General features: G+C 36.1%; 1 protein-coding gene across 1 annotated transcript in view; it reads left to right on the forward strand.

Annotated features, from left to right (window-relative positions):
• The window catches only part of neto1.S (neuropilin and tolloid like 1 S homeolog), a 46,158-nt gene extending 21,267 nt beyond the window's left edge, over positions 1-24,891 (forward strand). Inside the window, exons 5-11 of the mRNA XM_018223606.2 lie at positions 12,504-12,545; positions 12,644-12,771; positions 13,943-14,171; positions 18,304-18,417; positions 19,569-20,106; positions 21,053-21,127; positions 23,801-24,891. Of these exons, the coding sequence (XP_018079095.1) occupies positions 12,504-12,545; positions 12,644-12,771; positions 13,943-14,171; positions 18,304-18,417; positions 19,569-20,106; positions 21,053-21,113 (1,112 nt within the window). The 3' untranslated portion in view covers positions 21,114-21,127; positions 23,801-24,891. The remainder of the gene's footprint in view (positions 1-12,503; positions 12,546-12,643; positions 12,772-13,942; positions 14,172-18,303; positions 18,418-19,568; positions 20,107-21,052; positions 21,128-23,800) is intronic.
• The last annotated feature ends 386 nt before the right edge of the window (positions 24,892-25,277 follow it).

The raw sequence follows: 25,277 nt of genomic DNA on the forward strand, positions 1-25,277 counted from the left end.
TATTGCACAATTACTCGCACTGCTGTATTGTTATTTTTATAGATTTGATATACCGTGACTCATTTTCACACAGCTCATATGACCTTGAGAGCATTGTAATTCAATTCTCTTAAAGGAATTATAAAACGTGATCAGTGTTAGAGAACTTTTGCTTGACTTACAAAAATGTACAAATCGTGATCTCCTCCTACGAAAACGATTACTCATTTCAATATGCTGTATATTGTTTATTGCAGGTTTGAAATGTTTTTTTTTTTTAAAAAAAAAGGTTCAATGCCGCTATGTGTTTTTTGTACTGGGAGTTTGTAGACAATGCTGAATAGACTTTGGTGTCTATAAATCTCTAGATGATTTTAGCTGACTTTCCATGTGCAATTTCATTAGGCACAGGGAAGGTACTGGGAATTTTAATGCAGTGCCTTCACCTAGTGGGAACTGAGGAATTACACCTCATGGGAATTTCACTAGGACAAATAAAACACACACGTTTCAGCAAAAAAATAGAAATGTATATAATTTGAGAAAAAGTAAACCCTGCATTGGGGTACCATTGTTGTAAGTCCCAACCCTGGCACAGTCTTTCCCCAGAACACAATCACACTCCACTCTGGGTGGACAAACACAGTAACATTCGTATTTCTTTATGACTGGAGCTCTAATGCTTATCCAAAGCATGAGTACCCCACAGCCCTTTTCACAGGAATCCGATCACCAGGCAGCTCCTCTACTTTCTGGGGTCCAAACCTTTCCTTCAAGTTGAGCTCCACATGAAACTCTGCCCCCATACCCGAGTTCACCAAGGGCCTCACCATCCATTGTGCTGATCCCAGCAGCATTCACCCCTTCCTGAGTTGGAAGGCAAAAGAGGGAGAGGACATGCCATCTCTCTTTTATAAAGAGTTGCACAACACTGACAACTCCTGGCCAAATCTAAAGCTGCCAGGGCACATTGCACTGGGGAAAACAGAATCACCCCCTCTCCCATATCCAATTTAGACCCAACTTTTAGCTTGTCACACCAGATTTCAAACCTGTAGGGGATTTCCAGAACATAAGGGAAGTTAATTCTATGGACCCCTACACATATCTTTAGGAAGGCATTTTTTATCCAAAAATATACAAACACATTTAAAAAGGCTTGTTGCAAAAAAAAAAATTGTGGGATTCTGGAAGTTATTCTTTGCTAAATGAAAGCTATTATCCTAGATTTACTTTATGCTCAAGAGGAATATTTTGTTGAGGTGCAAGTGGCTCACTATGGCTTATATGTCTGTGCATATTTTGGCTGATGTACCAGCAATTGTATTGCATTGGTATCTTTTTACATACAGTACCATTGTGTACCACCATAAAAAGGTACCTATTTAATAAGTTGTTACCCTAGTTATAAAATGAGCTTTGTCATGCTTATTTTATGCAGCAAGCCTTGGTTATGATTATTTTCAGGGTTGAAAATAATGGCCAGAATCATTGTTAACCTGGATGTGACATCTAGAGCAAATAAATGCTCAAAATACATTACGCTGAACATGCACATTTATCTGCACTGTCAATTTATCATCACTTGCCAGAGAGTACATACGCTCCTACTACTATATATATTCTGTATATATTTCTTAGCCAACCATATGTTTTTTTTTTTATCACTTTTACTTTTCATCTTTTTCCTGAGGGTCTTTTTGCTTTTCAATCTTCTAAACAACTGCTAACTTCTGAGACAGATCCATGTAGACTTGCTGTCTAGATTGTGGTTGCCTAGGAAATAGAGCAGATTAGAGAAGGGACAGAGGTAGCATTAGTTACAGTTGTCGTGTTTGTCATGACTCATGTCATTTGCCAGATCACGACTGCTGACAGATTGAGTTGCAGTGTCTGCCATAAGTATCTATGAAATCCAAGAATCAAAAAGGGACAGTAATAAATGTGTTCCCTGCAAAGATATTAATCTGTGTAAGAAAACCATACACAAGAATTTGTCTTGCTGAATTCTTACAATTCTTACATTGATTATTATTAAATTGTCTGTGGTTTTGCAACTCCTTTTCTGGTAGATGTATCAGCAGATATTTGCATCCAGCATAGCAGTATTGTATCTGCTAAATGTGTAAGCAGTTAGTTATCCTTTTGTGTTAAAAACCTAAACATAATGCTGGCTGGTTTAACAGTCTGACTTTTTTTCTTAAGTTTTCAAATACATTTATTATACAGGTATGGCATTTTCCAGATAAGGTTTTTTTCTGTAATTTCAATTACCATACCACAAGTCTACTAAAAAACCTTTTAAACTTTCAATAAACCTCATACAATTGCCACCAATATAGATTTATAGAGCATAATTAGGATCATTATAGTGGCGGATTAATAAAATGTGTGGCCCCTAGGCTATATCCACAGGCCTTGCTTCTAGGCTTCTGCTGGATCCAGATGCGTGCAGATCCATATTTACATTATAAAGGAATACTTTCCAAAATCTAATTCTAAGGAGTATTAAAAGGTGGAAAGCTTGTTACTGGTCTAGTAACCCACAGCAACCAAATAACAGTTAGCATTTGCTGATTACCTGTTTGATTAAACACCTCTATTGGACATCTATGGGTTACTTTGCACCTTTTATTAAATGACCATATAGGAGCTTAGAACGCAGCATTTTGGATTTAACACATTACTAATACTGAAATCTTATGGCTAATCAAATAAAAACAAAGCAGGTTTACCATTCAGTAATGTGCATTTAGAGCTCTGTAAGAGAAAGTTCACCTAATATTTAGTAATTTCCAAATGTATGTACCAAGGACTGACCTAAGGGGCAGAGAAGGGAATTGCTTTCAAGCTCCTTGAAAGATATACAAGAAATATAATTTAGAAAGATTGCCTTCAGGGCTTTCCTCAGCTCTCTGAAGATTCTGCTTTTGTATTTTGTTATTATTTCACCATAAAACTACTTAAAATCAACACAGGTCACAAGTGATAGGTTGTGTTTGTTGTACTCGGCCTCTTCCATTCATTCTCATGCCTCCAGAGTAAAAGAGCCACATAAGCAATCAACTATTCCCAATCACGCTGCGTTGTGTGACTTGACTTGGTCACTCATGCATGAGATGGTTTCCTGATGCACCTTCATGTCTTCATGTGCCTTCGTGTCATAATGGGAGGAAGAGGATTCCAATTCTCTCTTCTTGTACTGACAGCCTTTTCACTGGTTTATAACTGAGTGAGAGGGCCATTAGCTCAATTCCTTTGCTTGCATATGCAATCAAATTGACATGTTATTTGCTGTCTCTAATGCTTAAAGAGGAACTGTCATTAATATTAAAAATAAATAAATAATACCCTAAACTATTGATAGCAAGGTAACAAAGTAACAAGGTAAAACCTAACCCACACATCACTAGTCTGTTATATGAAGGCCAAACATTTTAAGATCCATTTGACTTTGGAAATTGAAAATATAATTTCACTTAGAAAAGTAGAATGCAAACAAATATTTTAATAAATGTGTTACCAATTATTCTAGATAAACAGATCATTGTAAACTGATTGTAAGATCTACAAGGCAACAATCTTCTTTGACACTATCTATCTATGACACTATCTAAGAAGTTTTAAGGTACCAAGCAGAATTTCATAAATGAGCTGCATGTACTTCATCAATTGGAAATCTTGGATGGGGATATGTGTATATGTAAATTTCCAGCGCTTAGAATTTACATCCCTTAGAGACCAACTATACTCTTTGCTTAGTGAAAGATACGGGGGACTGAGATTTACAGTGCAGTGGCTCCACCTTGTGGGCATTGAAGAGTACACCTCTGGGAAATTTCACCTGGAAAATAAACCAGAACCAAGTATAATTTAGGTAGAATTGAAGAGAATAAATGGGAATCTTATACAAATGACACTCCTGCACCAGGGACACGTGGGGTCTACCTTACACAGTCCCAAAATCAACCCTAGAGGGGACTAGATAATACACAGTTAAGTTCAATGCAAATGTCCCTTTCCTTCTGCCCTGTCTGACCTTCTGGACAGTATCCCTCAGACTGGTTCTGATTGGATGCTGCAGCAGGGGCTACTTTATAACTTCTGCATGTCCACCCTGTGTATTTGGCTCCAACGCTGGCATTTTCTGGATCCTCCTCTTTTTCCAAGATGTCCTCTGGGGCTCCCAGCTTTTAGGGTTGCTCCCCGTCTGTAACTGGGTTTGATGATGTCACAGGCAGCACAGGGAGAAGTCTTCTTTGATTCTCTATTCTATAATAAAATATTAGAAATAATACTGAAATATTTTTTGGTTTTCATTTCAATTTACACATTTATTATACACACTGATCAGGCAAAAGGAATGGAGCATTCAGAAATGCTGCCTTTACTTTCCATCTCAAAATCAGGTTATTAGGCAAATAGAGTTTAAATGGAGAATGCTGCTGCAACAAACAAGGTTGATAATAAGAGGAATGGTAAATATATTGACAATATGGAGGGATGTAGGCTGGGCAAATTATTATAATCAAAGACCCTAGATACAGGAACCATGCTCACCTGTCACTAATATCAAATTGTCAATAAGATCCTTGGCAGTCAAAGAATAGTCATTACCCAACAAAGGCAATTTCTGAAATTCTGTCAGCAGCTTTACTCTCAGGGAAAGTGCACTGGAACCGTACACATACACATTTAGTTTGTTGTTATCTTGGTTTTTCATTCCTGATCTGCTAAGGACTAGTGATGGGCAAAAAAAATTGGCAGGCGCGAATTCAGGGTGAATTTTTTCGATTTGCAAAACTGTGGGGAAAATTTGCCGGGGGAAAAACCGTGTGTCAAAAAAATTGTTGCGCACCAGAATTATTCGGACGCTCATTGACTTTAATACATTTTGACAAAATAGTAGAGGGTGTGTAAAAAACATTGGGGTAATACACCACACATCATCGGGCTAAAAAACAGAGGCAAATTGTATTGCATAACTTTCACCATAACTAATGTAAAATAATGGTAGCAAATTTGACGTTCGCATAGCGTAAAATTACATACACTTTGATAAATTCGCCATTGATTTTACACAGCTTTTTTTCTATCAATTTCATTTTACACAGCAGAATAAATTAAAGTAATACAACAAATTCTTAAAGCACCATGGGTATATAAGTGGTAGATAAGCCTATTAAGTATGAATTATTTTACTGTGTATTAAGTGGCAGACAAGAGAGTGGGTCTGCCTTTAATATTAACAAATCACTTGACACTTCCTCAAAGAAAATGAAAATCAGGTATAAGCTGCATAAAGTACCTATTTTATTAGTGGTATACATTTTAAGGATAGGTAACAAGTAGAGTACTGGAGGCTTTTATAGTTCATTCAATTTGTATAAGTAAGGCTTGGCCACTCAGTGGGCAGTGGGTAGAGCGGAAGTCCAGGGGTATACCCATAGATAATTGGAGACGAAGAGATAAGTTTGAAGATTTAATGGCAAACTGTGACAGAAAGCAGAAACAGACAAAAAGCAATAATCAGGGTCAGGCCAAGGTCGTTACCAGGAAATCCATAAAGGTAAGGAGAAAATGGGGAACACAGGCTAGGAACAGGGAACTCTGAGGTACTCACTCAGAAACAAGGTATTCAGGAACAAGGAACTTTGGAACAAGGTCAGATTCAGGAGCAAAGAACTCTAGAACAAGGTTGGCAGGTCATGCAGGGGGTACAGGAACAAAACACAAGAATGACTCAGCTCAGGGCTTGGTTTATAAAGGGATGGTGATGCGGAATGGGAAAACATGAGGGAAATGAGGTGGGTGGAGAACAGAGAGGAGACAACTATAAACATGGAAAACACCGAACCTATGGAATAGGGAACAAGATCAGCCCTAATAGGCTCCAGTGGCTCAAGGAGTAAGTGCAACCCACTAGGAGCACACCTCTCAGTGTTCAAGTCCTGGCCTGATCCTTACAGTATATTAGTGACAAACAGTAATAAAGTATATGCCTGCCTGAGGACACAAAATTGAAAAACAGCAGAGTAGAAAAATGAGCAGGCACTTCCAAAGACTAAAGTCAGTAAAAAAGTATTTTTATTTCAGTGCACTAGGATACAGCCTTATGCGTTTCGTATCAATAGGATACTTAATCATAGGCAGGAAGTGCCTGCTCATTTTTCTACTCGGTTATCTGCTCCCTCAGCTGAAGGTTCAGGGCGGTGCACCTGGACCCCTTCTCCAAACTGGTGAGTCCTTACTTTGAGACCTAAGAATTCTACTGCAAATCATCACCTATCAGTGTTTATAACTCTATTTTAAAAAACAATAGAGACTGTGAATAAATTTAAATAAAAGCATAATTTCCCAATACAATAGGAAAGGGCGAGCATGGGTTAAATATAATTTAATACCTCTAAACACAAACTAATAACTTGGAACATAAGAATCCCAGTCAGAGCACATTGGTAATAGAGCACAACAGAAATAAATTATTAATGTAGAGATAGTGAACATCTAGTAAATGACACAAGAGGCAATACCAGGAAATTTGGATGCATAGCCAGGGGGTTATGGAACGAACACTGGCCTCCTTCGGAGGAACGCTTTAAGTTATTGAACCACATCATACATTTTCAACTACAAACATAATGCTTATGGACTTGCCTATAATACATATGTTTAATGTCTAGTGGTTATAAAATATAAAGGGTCATTTATAAATCAAGCGCAGTTTTCTAACTGCACAACTTGGTAATGCTGCATATTTTGGCAAAATTCCAGCATTGTCATTTTGTAAATGTTCTCACGCATTTGTAAATTTTACTGTGGAGCGAATCAGGATAGATCCTCTCATCATTTGTCAGAAGTTCTTCCAAAACACTTGAGATGTCAATCGTGCAGTGGTGTAGTAAATTAAACCAGGGAAGCACTTCTTTCCTGGTCACTTCTAAAGCTCCCCATAGACGCGACGATTCTTCTTGCCGAACGACCGATTTTATGGAAGCCAGACCAATCCTTAGAAATTATCGTGTGGTTAGTGGGATTTGACTGATTGTACATCTTATGATTTTTCGACCGACATCTGTCAGGAAATTGATCGGCCAGGTCAAAAAATCTTTGTCAGTCCCAGTGCAATCTATTTATGTTTGCAGGGCCAAGCAGGCAGCTCCCCTTTGTTTTCCTGGCAAATTGGTCTTTTTAGTTGATGGTAAATTCGTACGATCGTACGATCTTTCTGAGAAGATCGTGGTCTCACGATCAGGTTCTGATCTTTTAAGAATCTCAACATCTATGGGCAGCTTAAGACATGAAATACAATGCATGACCTCCTCCCAAGTGATGCTAGGCAGCAGATCATATTTATACAGTTGATTTGGGTTTGAAAAAAGTCCTCTAAAACCACAAATGTCAAGTCATTTATTAAAACAGCTTACTATAAAAAGTACGATAAAAAAAAATGTGGAACTAACCCTAATACTTCTATGAAAACATTGAAATCCTCTAATTTATCTAGCGAAAACAAATGAAAAAAAAAAACTTTTTTAAATAAAGAAAGATTTTACAATTGAAAAAGGACAGTACCATTGGCTTCTACATATCCTTGACAGCTTTTATATGGTGAAGTTTTGTATTACTTTTTTCCTGTTTATTATTTTTTTTTACTAAATTAAATTATTTAGAGTAATTAGCATAATCAAATCAACCCCATGTTGTAGATCTTGAGATTACTGTAGCCTTGCATATTATGCTTGTCTTAGAAGTCATTCCAGGCACTCACAAATAAGGATGAGCACATTTTTATCTTTATTCAAGCAAATCATTGCTAAAAAAAAAAAGGTGCTCTACAGGGAAACAAACAAAGCTGCTTGAGTTATGCACCACTGGAACGTAAGGTGTGGGGGGGTTGCCCCCTGCTGTTGTAAGTATGATCGTTTCCCTGCAGAGCAGTTAGGGACCATCTGTTTCCTATCCACAGCAGTCAGAGCAAGTAAAATGAAGGAGGAATTTCACAGCATACAGTCAGGTTTCTTATAAAACTGGTACACATTTTTTAAAGTATATTTAAAAAATGTGGAGATTAAAAATATATTGGAGATATATTGGAGATAGGTCTCTTTTCATTAAAGAAAGTAAAACTTTTATTTTTCCCATTTAATTGTCCATTTGGTTACTTTCTTTTTGTATTTCTTCTTCATATAAATCCTTTTTAATTTGATCTTTATTATTAGAAAATGATACAGACAAAATAAAAAAAATGTAATTAGTAGTTTATTGTCCACCTTTTCAAAGGATTTCAAAGCCATATTTTACTTCTCAGAAGCCTGCTCTCACATTATCTATTTTAGCACTACATCACTGAAACATTAACAGGGGCTCCCCTGTGTGAGATTCATCTCAACTGACTAGTGGGACTTGTTGGTACTAGGGACCACAATGTTCAAGACCAAGAAATGGCTTTGGATGCAAGTACATGTGCCAATTACAGCGTGACCACAAATGCAGTTTTAGGTCATAAATGACACCTCTTATGTAATGTACTGTAGATAGTTCTTTATTTTCCAATCTCACTTCACTACAGTTTATTCACTGTTATTTTTAATTAATGGTGCAATTATCTGGTGAATTTTTTACTTTCTATAGATTGCTCCCACTGATTTTTATTGCTAATCTTTGTCTTATAAATTGTCTGCTTAATGAGTTTCGTGAATTATTTATAAATTTTGAAGGATGTTTGACACATTTTACCTTTCTTTATTTACATTGTACATAAATTAATTCTCCTACGTTTATAAAGACCTTTGTTCCAGTGAAAAAGGTGTAAAAGTTGGTGTAAAATAAACTGCATGTTTTTATGGCATGGTTGTAGTCCATTTCAGCCAACACTGAAAATACTTTTATTTCAAATTATCTATATGTGTATCTGACAACAAGGTAGAGTCAAATATAATAGTTTTGAAACAAACACATTATTAAAAGTTATACCTGGAATTGTGATTGCATAAAGAAAATAAATCCAATAATTGTCTTTATGAAAGTGACAGTTCTGTAATATTTCAGGATCAGATTCAAGTAGGTGAGAAAAAGTTTCCCATAGACTGCAACAGAGTTTTCACGTGATAAACCATGAGATAACTTTTTCTGAATTGAATTGCATCTCAAATTGAATCGTCCATGAGTTTTCACGTGATAAACATTTTTCTCACTGAATTGAATCTGGCCCAATAAATTTATTTTAGTTCACACACTGTTTCAGGTTGTCATGAAGACCATAGTTTTCATCCTGCTAAGCAACATTCTGCACTCACCTTTTATATGAGAGTTGGGGACTTTTGCTTTCTTTTTTTTAATTGAGACTTGGGGACCAATAGGTTGGGGTAGACTAGTACTTCTTCGGTATTAAATCATATTTAATTAATATTTATTTAATACTTAACTTGCCTTTCACTATGTAAGCTCTCCAAACTGGTGGGGGTGCAGGGACAACTATACAATGGCAAAGAGCTCCACCACTCATTTCAGATTCGGTATATTGCTGGATCCTAAAATATTGTATTCAGTAAACTGTAGTTTTTTCAAGCAGCATTTGTTTGGGTGGTCAACATGTCAATCGGTTCCCCTATTCCCCACAGTTTTCCATCTGTTTGTTAAAATTTTGCATATTCATGTTGGTACTCGTTTAATAATTAATGAAGACAAATTGCTTTGTAAACAGACAAAGCTAATATACAGCCAAGCACCAGGTTATATGCATATTAGTACTTTCAGAGTTATGCAGAATCTAGGGTAACATTTGCTACTACTCTATACACATTAGAAATCAGATCAAATGTTTGATTTTTCTATTTGCACAATCCCAATCACACATAATTACTTATTAGCTGATTTAGACTACAGGACAAAGACAAATGTCACTGTTTTGTTTCATATTCCCCATAATATACACAGAGGTTAACATTTCTACTAGTCTGAAATGATCCCCTGCGATAATTGTTATCACCATTATTTTTTCATTATGACATGTGTGCTGTATTCTTATTTAAAATGTTCTCTCTTTTTATTACACTGCCTTAGAATTTGTCAATTTATGTTTTTGGCAATTCTGATTCTTTGTTTATACATCTATTTTACTATTTTACTATTTACTATTACTATTTTACTATTGAGAATGTGTCATTTATTTCCCTATAAATTAAGTTCATTCACAATAAGAAGATAACTTACAAACTAATTTATAGGTAAGCAGTACTAACCAATAAACTAATGTGATTAAGACAGCCTGGGAAAAAGATAATTAGAGGATAGCCTTCCATGCTATTGGCAGCAGAATAACAGCCAATTAAAAGTGTGGTCCAAAGCCAACCACACTGGAACGCTTATTGTACTTATATTTGGTGCCTGTTCAAGTAGGTGCATTACTCTATGAGTAATAAAACATTAGAGCTGTTCATCGAGTATTTTTTTTTCTTTTTATATGATGTGCCCATGCTTATTTTAAAAACTTTATATTTAGGACTTCTTAATTTCTTGTGGGGGTTGGGTAATTGGTAATAGACCTAAAGCACTTCTTATTATGATGGGGCTTCTTTTACAGCTGCCCTAAAAATGCTGCTTCAAAATAATAAAATGTTCTGTTGCCCAGTATTCTATTGGAATTGTGAAAATTTTACATGATGTTGCCAACAAACGTGTTTGCATGTACTTTCAATGAGAATTGTCTCAAAACACCAAAATTACCAAAAATAACAAAAGGGCAATAGGAGTAGATTTTAGAATTTTTGAGTGAGGTCCTAAAATGTATGCCATTAATAGCTTTCCAATAAATTCACTTCATGGTTATTAGGGTCACTGCCTAGCAACATTTAAAATTCTGGGCTGAAAACATCATAATACTGTAGGATGACACTTCCCTATTTAACAAAACTGTTCTAAATGTCAGGACTTCTGACATTTATCTAAATGACTCATTTATCAGACATTGTACCTCTGTATGAATGCTGAGCCATGGAGTAATATTGCTTATTCCTGCTACTGAGCAGTATCACTGAACAGATACTAAATGGGTATTGAAAAATTATTTTCCACACTAAATTGATTTCTTGAAAATATTGTAACTATCATTACGACTCAGTTAAAATTAGACCACAAGAGGTAGACCAAAAGATTAAAGTTATTGTTATTCTCTAAGGATCGCAAATAATTGTAATCATCTGACATTTATCTTGATGAGTCAAATAGAACATTAAAGGAAAACTATACACCCAAAATTAATACTTAAAAGGAGAACCGTCCCCCCTAACAAATAATGCCAAATTCTTATCTATTGTGTTTGTTAAGCAAAACAAACTTTACTTACACTATATAAATTATTTCAATTTTGGTTGCAGTCAGTCTTGAAATTCACCAGCACAGCAAGCAGGCAGCAGCCATTTTGTGGACAATGTTATTAAGATATGCATTGAAACGCCTCAAAATCTCGTTTATGCACCAGAATGGGGGACCTGATGCCCATGCCTTTGCATTGGTTACACGATTATAGATTGTGAACATGGAGGGGGGATGTGGGGAGTGCAGCAACAAGTAGGAAATGCAGAATGGAAAGTGAAAGTAATTGCCTGCCCGCCTCTATGGCGTGGCAGGCAATTGACGGCTGAAATCTTTAGATGCATTTATAATAACTATGGATGTTTTAAATTGGGTTTTATGTATAATTTGGAAAGGACTTTTACTAAACAGCTTTTTATGTCTGGGTGACAGGTCCGCTTTAAGCAACAGATTTTATATCAAATTAAGTGACATATTAAAGAATATAACCAAACTGGTATATATATCTAAGTAAATATTGCCCTTTAACATCTCTTGCCTCTCTTACAGCTCTAACTGTAACAAGAAGACATGTGGAAGCAAAAGACAGAACGCTGTCTGTTAATTGGCTCATGTGATCTAACATGTATTATTTGTTTGATTTGTTTGTGTGCACTGTGAATCCTAGGATCGCAGGGGGCGGCGCTTATATTTTAAAATATATATTTATGATTACCCAATGGCACATACTTCTAAAAAAAGTGTATTATTATGAAAATGGTTTATTTACATGAAGTAGGGTTTTACATATGAGCTGTTTTATCCAATTTATACTGTATATTTTTGGTCACATCAGATACATCAGTGAAAATTAGAATTTAAAGAAATTAAATTCTTTAAAACCTAACCTAAATTAAAAACTAACTTTTGTGTACTTCGACTAGGAAACAGTCTAAATTCGATTCGAATTTGAAAAAAATTAGAAAATTTGAAATTTATCATGTACTGTCTCTTTAAAAATTGTGCCATTACTTTGATTCGTACAATTTGAATTCACATGAATTGGAACAAATACGGACTATTCACCCACAAAAATATTTTTCAGTTGGTCTTTTTGAATTCAAATTTCGAAGTTCTTTGAATTCGAAATTCGACTCTTGATAAATCTGCCCCTAAATGCTTCAATTCTTTTGAAAAGCTGATATCATTTCTCTTTTCTTTTAATTTAGATCCAGATTTTAAAGACCTTGGAATTATAAAGCCTTTACCAGGTTTGTGGTAATATTGTTAACATAGTTGTTTCAGTTATGGCATCTATTTACTATCCAAATGTATTGCATATTAATATGTTTTTTTTTTTTGTTTTTAGTTTGTGAATTTGAAATGGGGGGCCCAGAAGGAATAATTGAATCCATGCAAATTGTGAAAGAGGGAAAGGCTTCAGCAAATGAAGCAGTAGACTGCAAGTGGTATATACGTGCACCACCTCGCTCCAAGGTAATTATTAGATCTTAGTGCAAAGCAGAAAGTAACTGTATGTATTCTGACAATGTATTCTCATAATGTTTTAAACACAGTTCTTAAAAATATGCCATCTATAAGTTTTTCTTGTATGAATCCTGGACAGTATGAGATGATTAGGACAAAGGGAACAGAAAGCACAACATCAGTCATAAAGCAGACTAAATATATTCAAATTGTTCAAGCAATAAATTAGACAGCAGGATAGGCTGCATAATAGAATATTTTGGATTTATCATAATCACACATACAAATTCACTTAAAAAACACAATTCTGTTATTGTATTGCTGCATAACATAACATTTTAAAATCCCTAACAAAATAAATGTATTAGGAATGAGATGACATCAGAGTAAACCTCAAGGTAATGGCACAAGCATTGGGCAAAGTGTACAGGGAAATCCTTTGAGAAGGATATGGGTTGATTAGTTTCCTTGAAAATAAGTTGCAAAAAGAAAAAGCGGATATTTTTGATTTGGGAGGCAGGAATTATTGAAGGAAAAGGGAATCTGGAGAAGTATCTTTATGTATTTTAGTTATAAACGCTTGCTATCCACATATGACATGTACATTTATTATCAAAACAGTTGCCTACAGTATGTTACTCTCTGTTGGAGTTTAGAGAATCCCCTTTGTTGTGTTACAGAAGTTCCTATGAGAACTAACAACTAACAAGACATGGGCAATACTCCCAAAGTGTCACATTTCCCCCCTGCAATGCTTTATAAAATATGCAGTTTTATTGATCCACTGGAGTATTGCTGTTCCTGAATATATATATATATATATATATCGCTCATTAAACATCTTTGGACGCATACACCTATAAATCAAAATGTGCCTGCAAGTCTTGCAGGGCATTCTCATTTATTATTTGTCTTGTTTTTATTTTATCTTGAGGAAAAAGTTTTGCATAATGGATTTGTTTGGATGAATACAGTAGACACTTTAAGATGGTCTCAGAACAAGATGTCTTGGCAAAATCTTATAAACCTCAATTCATCAAGCATTGAAGGGATTCACAGTTTAATAAAAGGGTTGCTTTGAATAGCAGATAATTGAAGTGCTTGCTGATTGAGCTGTGAATGTTCAATCAAAGCGCAATAGCTATGGTGTGATCACAAGATGTACTTTCTTTATTTTCAGATATACTTGCGATTTTTGGACTATGAAATGCAGAATTCAAACGAGTGTAAAAGAAATTTTGTGGCTGTGTATGATGGGAGTAGTTCTGTGGAAGACCTGAAAGCAAAGTTTTGCAGTACTGTTGCCAATGATGTGATGCTTTCCACGGGACTTGGAGTAATCCGAATGTGGGCAGATGAAGGCAGTCGAAATAGTCGCTTTCAGATGCTCTTCACATCTTTTCAAGAACGTAAGGCAAATTAAAAATTTCCCTTGACTAATGCTCAAAGTTTTTAATATCTGGTAACTTTCTAATAGGGATGTAGCGAACTGTTCGCCGGCGAACTAGTTCGCGCGAACTTCGACTGTTCGCGTCCGCCGAATGTTCGCGAACGTCGCGCGACGTTCGCCAATAGGCGTTCGCGTCAAAAATCGTTCGACCATTCGACCATTCGATTCCTTCGACCGCTAAAATCGAAGGATTTTCGTTCGAATCTAACGATCGAAGCCATTGGATTGAATGAAATCATTCGATCGAATGGCTTCGATCGTTCAATTCGAACGAAAATCCTTCGATCGAACGATTAAAATCCTTCGATCGTTCGAATCGAACGATTTTCGGATGTTCGAAGTTCGCGAACTGTTCGCGAACTGTTCGAATTTTTTGCCGGTGTTCGCGAACGGCGTTCGCGAACACATAAACGGCAGTTCGCTACATCCCTACTTTCTACCAGTGAATTCATCATATTATCTACAGTTTATTTTATTCATTCTTTTTACATCCTCTTTTAACAGATAAAGTATGTTCTACAAAAGCCTCTTATTGAAATAATTTGGGGGAATTTTTCAAAAAACTGCTTTTGGTTCAGGGGAAGTGTGTCAATAAAGAAACATATTTCTAATCTATTTTTCCAAGGTATTATGCCTCCTAACCTCATTAACCTTAAGTCTCTCCACCTAGTCAGGTCAGGTTAAAAAAATCAATAATTTGAATCAAAAATATTTATATTCAAATGTTGTCACAGGAGTCAGTACGAAATTCCGGAAGTACTGGATTAGTATATCAATGAGGGACTGTCGATCATAAAATGACATATTACCTAATTACTTTGTAGTCATTGAGATCAGGTATGAGCAAAAATGTGGATTGTCTTATCTTGGATGGAGAAATAATTTTCAATAACTTCTGCCTTTATTCATATGCATGTAATGTTCCTTTTGCGTAAAATAAGGGCCTAATGTTCATTGTAAGCACTATGTGACAATTCTTATTAGATTAACCCTGAAGAAAGCCACCACAGCCTGGGGATATGTGTGTGTGTGTGTGTGTATGTGTATAAAGCTTTCGAGATGTGTTTGTATCTGCTGTACAGATAGGATACCTTTTATGTCTACATGAGCAGAAGAAAACACCTAATGTTAAAATGCATGCATAGTGCAAATCCTATAAGATTCTGCCATCTAGTCCAAAATCCAAACAAGTGGATGATAACAGAGTAAAGGGGTATAAGAATAGTTGGTGCAAAATAGGGTTGCCACCTTTCCCTGCCTGCCACATTTTCAGCACTTTTTATGATAAAAACATCAAATCGAATTATTGTTTTAAGATTGCAAAAACAGCAGGGAACAGATTTTCAAAACAAGCTCTAGTAATACAGTAGTATACACCGAAACAGTATTTCAAAATTGGACGACCCTTTTTTAAAAACCAGATTACTTAAAAAAAGACGCAACTAGCATAAGAAGAGTTGCCAGTGCATTGCACTCTCTTAAATAGCAACTAACCCGTTGCAATCTAGGGCCCTGAATTCTCTTTGCATATGAAAGTTACTGGGAACTGGGATTTATAGTGCAGTGCCTCCACCTAGTGGGCAGTGAGGAATTATACCTCAGGGGAATTCCACCAGGAAAATGAGCACACAAGTTTGCAGTAAGACAAATATAAACGTTATATTTAACTGAAGAAAAATAAATTGGGCATTTAATACACAATGCACTCCTGAACTAGGGGCAGGTGGGGGCTTACTTAACTAACTATTAGGTATCACACTGATTGTCTCTCTAACAAAATCCCAATCACACTGGAAGGTTAATGACCACAGAGTTCAGTTCAAATTAAAAATCCATTCCCAATACCCCAGGTAGTGCTACCTTTCCCTTTGGAATTTAGCAGCTGCTCCCACGTGGCAGGTGCACAACATGACAGGGCCCCCACACTTTTATCCTTGTAAATATCCTCCCTCGGGTGGCTCACTCACCAGGGTGCTCTCAGAAGCAGTCACACTGGAGACTGGAGACAGGCAGCTCAATCTCAACAGTGACACCTTTCACTTCCTGAGTCTCTAGCAGCTTGGCAGGGAACAGGATAGGCTCTCTCTGTACTTCTAGAGATGCAGAACTCTCAACCAAAACTGCACAGCATGAAACAGCAGCCTGACTGCACTCCTGGACAGTCTCACACACACTGGATCTGGCTGGATGCTGCCGCAGGGGAGCTTTTATAAACTCTCTCTGGCAACCCCTTGCATTTGGCTCAAACCCCACACTCTTCCTTTAACCGGGCTTGGTGATGTCACGGGCAGAACAAGGGGAAGGCATGTCTGACCCCCTACATAATACAGGTCTGGAGTCCCAGTGAGACAAATTCCAGCGGGGATGAAATGTTGCTATGCAAAATGGCTAAAAATAATTTAGAGTCAGATTTTTTAACACTCAAATAAATTACCATTACTGTTCCTGACTTTGATTTGGTCATTTTGTTTTGAAATATTTTATTCACATTTAGATAACTAGCTGGGGCAGCAATGCTATTTATACAGTACCCCAAAGAAAAAAAAAGGTGAGATGTCAGTAGAAGTATCTGAAAGGCGAGTACATATGCATATGTTTTATAGGCTAATTGCCCCTACAATATATGAATATTAAAAACCCTTCCAATTAGAATAAATATTTAGAATACCGTAGATTTTTCATGGTTAAGTCCCTATATATTATGGATCCCCAACAATAGTTGCAGCTTAGTGAAGAAATAGTGATCTTTTACTGTTTAACAAAGTATTTTCTGAAATGAATTGCTGTTAGTACCCACTACTGCTGCTGAGCTGCTTTAGCATGAAAGGAGTATGGGGAGTAACTCATTTTACCCATTTAAGTTTTAGGCATAGTTTCAAACGGATGTTCTTAGGAATTGGATTGGCTTTAATTGGAATAGGATTTAAATGAGATATAATCCCATTTTATTAAAAGAAATGAATGAAGGAGAGATATATTGCAGTATATACAAAGCAGCAATGTCATTTCAGAATCATTAATGCATAGATCGTGCTGCAGCAATAGCAATAACCTTAAACTACTGCTTGTAAGCACTGAGCAAATGCAGCCAAAGCGAAAAGACTTGAAACAATGCGAATAAACACGGACAAACACTGCCATCTGCTGGTGTTGCCGCATTACGAAAATTGTTCCCTAATCTTATAATGGGTAGTGGATGTATTTTCTGTTTATAAACGGAAACACATTCTTAAAATATATGAAAACTTTACAAAGAAATATCAGCTCAGATGTTATTTGTTCTTGAGCTATTTTTAATAACAAATGACAGTAATCAAATTAGTGGGTGTTTTATCTGTTTTTGAGATCATGCTTTTAAAAAATGTGACAGTAAAAAAACAAAGGCATGGCTTGAAACTTGATTGCTAGAATATTTTGCAAAAAAAAATAAAATTTCAACAAGCTATGAAATCTCATCTTAAAAAAATCTTCTGAATTCTTTAGGTATAACCTACACTGGCTTCTATAGAATCTCTTAGATTTTAGGTGGCGGAGTTCACTATCATTCAAAACAATGAAAGGGTCCTGTACCTCAACTATAATCCTAAACATGCCCATTTTCAATTTTGTTTTCAGCCAAACTAATAAACAAACATTTCCCTCACTATGTGGTCACTTCTCTGTACTTCCCTCCACACTGACCATTTTAGTGCAGCCTTTGACTGAAATGATCAGTTATTCCTAGGGTTGCACCTGTCTGGATTTCACCCGGACAGCTGGGTGAATAAAATAATGAGATGTCGATCAGTCCCTCCCCCAACATCACCATCACTGCCTCCAACATCATCCGCCCTGCCCCCCTGCCCATTTTAAATGTAATCTAATCATTCTTTAAATGTCTTTTCCAGTTCTACCACTTCCTGGTAGAATGTAAATTGCTTAGAATAGCACTGTCATTAATTTAACATAAGCTTGCTTTAAAGGTTTACTTATCCTTTAACTAAGAAGTTTTATTATTGTACCGTTTTTTGCCTATTTTAGATAGTATATGCATGCAAACTTTTATTATGTGTACTGACAGTTCTTTATTTTCTTTTTTGCTTTATTTTTAGCTCCATGTGAAGCAAATTCATTTTTTTGTCATAGTAACATGTGTATTAATAATACATTGGTCTGCAATGGAATTCAGAACTGTGTATACCCGTGGGATGAAAATCACTGCAAAGGTAACAAATATATCACAATCCAATGGCAGTAAAGAAGAGCATATTATTATTAATTGTTTGAGTTTTAACCTAGAATTGGCTCACTAAGTACATTTGACACTAGGTTATAATGTAAATGTTTTCATTACCCGTGGCAAAAATTTAACTAGATTTAAAGTACCTGTTATTAACATTACAATCTCAAATATGAAAAAAAGGCTAGGAATGAGCATTCACAATCCTCTCCCCTTTTCTCTTCTATAACATAACATTTGGTTACCTGCTTTTGGGATATGTCAGCCAACCTTCAATAAGTACGAGGAAACCCTACTTTTCCCTTGCTGACCCTGTCTAGGAAAAACCCATTGTTGGATTCAGAAAGTGGTCAGGTGAACTTACAGGCAATGTTTTCCTACACTCTGAAGACATTAAATGACAAGTTAAAAGAAGAATGCATAAAATAAACCTTAGTAGATATACAAATTATTTAATTGAATATCTAAAAGCTATTTGTAACCTTCATTAAAACCATTATGCAGCAGAAAAAAGTTGTCACTGGGGAAACACCGATCTTACAGACTGCATTGTGGGCTATTGACAGAAATAAATCTAGGCTAGATGAATGATAGAATCATAGAGATGCTTATAAGTGCAGACTATCCATTCCAACCCCCAGGTATGTTAAAGATCACAGCTGCATTTTTGCAATAACTGGAAGGTCCTAAACAATGTTTAGATTTTGTGGTACTCCTGCATGTATGATAAATAGCCCCTCATAAAGAAATCTGTGCAGGACATTCCAGTGCAGCCTACATTTGAAGACAACCTTGTCTACAGTAGAGCAAGGGAGAGGTAAGCTTGGTGGGGGCAGTATGAGTTGGGGGCCACAGGTCTTCGCTATCTTGAGCATCAGAATGGTTTGCTTCCCTGTTATCAGTTGTTACCTAGGATATACTTTGGTGTACTTGATGTACTTTGATGTGCACAAGACATATGCTCATTCTGCCTATCATAAAGCTCATCTGAAAATGTATGTTATATTGTTCCACAAAATGCCTTTTCCAGCTATAATTTCATTAGCAAATAGATCTGTCACAGCTCTCAGATCTATGAAATAATTATATCATGTTAGTAATTCTGAATATTTATTTTTTCTATATCCTCTGATTTAGAAAAAAGAAAATCAAATCTCTTGGACCAGCTTACCAATACAAGTGGGACGGTGATTGGAGTCTCCTCTTGCATTGTTATCATCCTCATTATTATATCTGTTATTGTACAGATCAAGCAACCTCGTAAAAAATTTGTCCAAAGGAAAACAGACTTTGAACAAACAGTGTTTCAGGAGGTGTTTGAGCCTCCTCACTATGAGTTATGCACTCTTAGAGGCACAGAGCCTACAGTTGACCTTGCAGATGTTGCAGATGATTTTGAAAATTATCATAAATTACGGAGATCATCTTCAAAATGCATTAATGACCATCACTGTGGATCCAGCATCAAGGGCAGTCATAGTAACCTGAGTACAAGAGATGCAAGTTTATTATCAGAAACGCAATGTCAGCCTGTAAAGCCGTTAAACAGGAGGAACATCCTCGTTATGAAGCATAGCTATTCCCAGGATGCCGCAGACACATGTGACATTGACGAAATCGAAGATGTTCCCACTACAAGTCACAGGCTGTCCAGACATGAAAAAGCTGTCCAGCGGTCAGTATCAATACATTTTTGATGGAGACTGTTGCCTAAGGACTCATTTCCTCTCCCTAACTTTTCATACTTTTCTCTCTTTTCTTTTGATCATGAACACTTTGACCATTTTCCTTTTTTTTAAGTCCTTTTCTCTTTTTTAATGGCTTTCAAATAGTAGCAGGGCATAGAGCGGTCACAACTAAAGAAAACCAAAGCCACTTTGACCTAATATAGAAATAGTTGCTTTTAGCTGAATAGTAATTATTCATTAATTGAAACTATTAGAAATTTTGATATCCCTAGAATACTGCATCCAGATTCCTCCTGTATTTAGTGAATGACATTAGTTATGTTTTTTTATATAAATGTTTGTAATGTTTTAACCCAGAGATGTACATGTCTTTGGCCTCTAGTAGGTGGCAACTGCCTCTTGTATCATCCTTAGCCCACTTGGATGCTGGGAGTTCTGTTTCACAGCAGTAGGAGTGGCATGAATTAGACATACAAGCACGTAACTTCAAACTTGCTTATTTAAGGCACAAAAAAGTGATATTTAAACAAAATAGATCTTACATGAATTACTATTGATTTTTTAATGTGATTTTATGATAACACTGTAAGATGCACATGTTTTTTAATGCAACCAGGTTTTTTTTGTAATACTACTGAATGCCTGTAAATAGGTAACTCTTTAACATAATAGAAAAGCCATGAAGCCCCCTTTGGATGTTGTATCATTGAGTATTTCTCTGTGGATCTGTGTTTGTATTGCATGCGTAATAAGTGTGCCACTTGCTTGTTTACACACTCTTCCTAATTTCTTTGCACATTAAAACCACTTATATATCTCTAAACACTCTTCTGTTATTTTTGTATTTTTTTTTCAATTGCATGTTGATATTGATGTGTTTTCTGTATTGGCAACATTTTATGCATATTGAGTGAAATAGCCATAACATTACAGGTTCTGCCTCATTGGGTCTCTAAGCAAACATGAAACAGAATACAACACAACTAGAGTATGAAAAGAAAACTCAAGGTAAGCAAATATAACTGGCTGTGTTTATTTATTCATCATGACTAACTGCATCATTGCATTAACCGTAGGGCAGTATCATTATCCATAGTGCTGACTTGGCTCATCTTGTATTAAATTATAGATATAAGGCTCTAGTTCTAATGACATTCTACAGATTCACTGAATATTCATTTTTAGAAATGAGAATATTGGTTTGCATGTGCAACTGTCCTGCAACTGTGGAATATGTTTAAAAGCGAAATAAATAAAAAACATTTCTATAAATGTACAGTTAATCATAAGGTTCTATTTTATTTTGTGGAGCTTTTTTATGTTTTTCAGTTTCTACAGGTATTAATGTTTATAGGTAGTGTTATACATTATTGTCTGTATTTTCCAGAAAACAGTCACCCTCTAGTTATGTCAATATTAAACATGTTAGACTATGTTTTAAGTTAAGCATCTATCTATATGACTTTGTTTTATGCCTCCAATAGTTGCAAAGCAAATGTTTTTTTGTTGATATTAAACATTCATTAGTGAATATAATATGGCTTTAATTAATAGCTTATCTGAGTCATTAGATTAATAGACAATTTTGTAAATAGATGGACAAATTGAAAGATCCCCTCCCCCGTTTAGCATTATTGCAACCCATTTTTAGCCAACCCCCACCCCACCGATGCAGGTCCTGAGTCCCCTTTGCTAAGTGAAAGGTACTGGGAAACTCCTCTCTGGCAGTGCCTCCACCTAATGGGGTCCAAGAATACACCTGAGGATAGTCCCATTAGGAAACAAATCAATCACACTTTATTATATAAAAATATAAACTTTATACAAAGAAGTGCAATTTTAGTAAACTGTAACATTATACACATAAATGCATTCAAAGCATGACCCACTACCCTAGGAACCTGTAGCAGTCCAGTCCTGGTAATTCCCTGCCAGGAAAAGTCCCGCAAGTCTCCATTCCTTGTCCCCAAAAGAGTACTAGTCCTAGGTAGCGCTAACTGCACAAATAACTTTCCCGATGGAAAGTATTTGCTCCCACGTGGCAGGCACACAAACAGCCTGTTTCTTCAAACAGGAGATTGCTGGATCCTTATCCTTTCCTACCCCTTCCCTCAGGTAAAACTCACCCCAAAGGAGTCACACAGACGGGTAGTCTCATCCACAGCAATAATCTCTTTATAGGCTCCAGACTCTCCCAATCGAGCACATAACAATGCTTGAATCCTTCGGTTATTTGCTCCCAACACTGTCTATGGCATGAACTGCAGCTCTCAACACTCTCCATAGTGTGAACAAATCTAGAAATCCAAACTCCAAACCCTCCTTGGTTGAGCTTTCAGGCACTGGAGGATCCTGCCCAGCCTTGGCAGGCCTATCAAACTCCCTTTTTGCCTACATTTTGCTGGATAGGATTCACAGTGTGGAGTTAAAGGGTAAGGCATTTTTTAGTAGCTTAAAGGAGAAACAAACCCCTTATTAAAAAAAACCCTACCCCACATAGCCCCCCTCCCTCCTCACCCCCAGCCTAGCTGCTACCCCGGGCAAATGCCCCTAACTTTTTACTTACCCCTCGGTGCAGATTTAGGAATTGGTGTTCACGGCAGCCATCTTCCGGGTCTTCGACAATTAACGTCCATTTCAGCGCATGCGCAGATGTCACGAACTGGGAAATTGCCCTTATCCAATGGTCTTATTCTCATATTCTCATATTACCGAAGACCCGGAAAATGGCTGCTATGAAGTCAAACTTCTGAATCTGCAACAAGGAGTAAGTAAAGACTCCCGGGCATTTGCCTGGGGAAGCAGCTAGGCTGGGGGTGAGGAGGGAGGGAGGGGGTTCTATGTGGGGTAGGGGTTTGTTTCTCCATTAAGGCACACAATATCTCAATGTTCTAAATATATTGATAATAGGTGGAGTGCAGAGGATTTCTTGTATTTTGTCTAAATTAATTTTGTGGTCACAGCCTCATTGCAGAATGAGTTTAAAAATTAGTGTTGAGCACAACTTTCCCTTGTTTGTTATAGTTGAATCCTAAATAGAAAATTGCCATTTTACATACTAAGGACTGCTCCCAGGGACCATACGATTGCACTTAAACAAACCAAGGTCACACGTACATGTTAGGTAGCATGAGCCAATTCATGGACAAAGATCTGTCTTTTACTCTCAAACTCCTTGCTGTTATAGTTAGAGCTGCTGTATTTCTGGTTAGGGGATCTCTGAGGGAGCAGACAGATCATCACAAAATGGTGGTTCAAGGTAAGATATTTTAAAGGGCAATATTTACAGTTTGGTATCACTTAATATGATATATGGTTTAAAAATTCATTCTAGGGGGTGTCGTTTTCCATTAAAGAGGTTTTGTAGAACGTTTCTGAAAAAGATATATCCCATTAGATATATGTTATTTCCTAAATGTATCATTGATCAGCTTGTCTATATTTTTGTGTGATAACCATGCCCATGTATCATGCATGCTGTGATTACATTTTACCATAATTGGTAGTGATCCACAACATTTCCCTTTGCTTCATCTCTATGCATTCTCTGGAATGGTTATGACCACATGTGTGCAAACTTTTTCTACCGCTGTAATTTTGTGTTATTATTAATTTCAGTTATTATTTCATGCAATTATTAGCAGAATGTATTGATTTCATTTTTTTGTGTTTACTTTTTAGGATGAACATTTCTTAAATATTTATTTTGCTTTCAGAGAAGATCTCTTTTTACACCACTAGGAGACGAATGAGTCTGTTCTAAATTGTTATACCCATCTTTGAAAAAAAAAAAGAGACTGTTCTCTTCTCATTCCACTTACTTGTTACAAATGTAGGATAAACAGAAATTTCTACCCTCAACATGATGCTCCTGCTACTCAATGACATTTGTTGTAATTTGGTTGCTGGCCACCAAGTGCTCCTTAGTTTTTAAATACATTTTGAAATTTACTGGATACTTGAAGAAGAATCTAGTTAACTGATTGCAAATATCCCAAGCGCTTGCTTTTGAAGACCGAATTGTGCATTTTGTTTTAGTTAGTGAACATGGCATGGAAGATGAAGGGAAATATCACAGAACAATTTCTTATTCTGCATTTGTACATGCTTTTCCCATTACTAACTACTTGAAATTTCCTGGTTTATAAAGTTGGTTAAAGATCAATTTCAAACAATGGACACTGATGTTATTGAGAGGCTTTGCTATTTGTTGAACAATGCAGAAAAAAACATTATTGAAAAAGCGAAATCGCAATAAGAAATGTGTGTTTTATTGTCATGCTGAAAAAACGTTGCAATGTTTCATTAGTATGTTGTACGTCTTTTTTAAATTCTCCATCCCATCAGCAGGTGTCATTATGTCAACATGAGTAGGATGGATACTATGTAAGGGGAATGATTGCCAAGCTTGTAACTTAAAAAGGAGGTGAAAGTTTTTGACTATTAAAATGTACAAAACATGCATTCTCATTTGACATCATAACAGACATTTTGTTTGCTTGCATACTGTACTTTTTGATAGATTCATGCATAAAACAATGATTCAATTTTTTTTTACAATTATTTCTAAATTGATGATTTCATTCCTTCTGCAAACTTAATCTGAAGATGAAAATGGAAAACTTTAAGCAACCACTGAATAGATTTCTCTATCACCGAATAGATTTATTCGTTTATTCGGTTTGGTTATTTTATACCTAGAGGCAGATTTATTAAGGGTCAAATTTGAATTTTCAAAGCAATTTTGGTGTCAAAATGCACACATTCGATTTTTAATCCCCCAATTAGAATGTGAGATTTATCACAGCTCAACCTTGGAAACAGTTCTAATTCAAATATTTGCCACCTGCTAAGGTAATTTACAAGAGGTAATGGCAGAGGTCTGCTGAACCATTTGAATATGTTAATTGCCTTCCTGACATTCAAGTTTTTTTCCGAGGGAAAATTTGATTCAAATTTTCAGGTCGAATATATGACGTTCAAATTTTTTTAAAATAACCTCCCATTCGAGTTGTGAGCACATTTTACATTTATTAGAGTAAAATAAAAAACACATAAATTCAAAATTTGACCTTTGATAAATCTGCTCCCTAGTGATGCAGCATTGCTGTCAACTTCAAGGTTTTCAAAAAAACATATATAGAGCTCATGCTAAGTT

This window comes from Xenopus laevis, chromosome 6S, assembly GCF_017654675.1.
Source record: "Xenopus laevis strain J_2021 chromosome 6S, Xenopus_laevis_v10.1, whole genome shotgun sequence".
NCBI lineage: Eukaryota > Metazoa > Chordata > Amphibia > Anura > Pipidae > Xenopus > Xenopus laevis.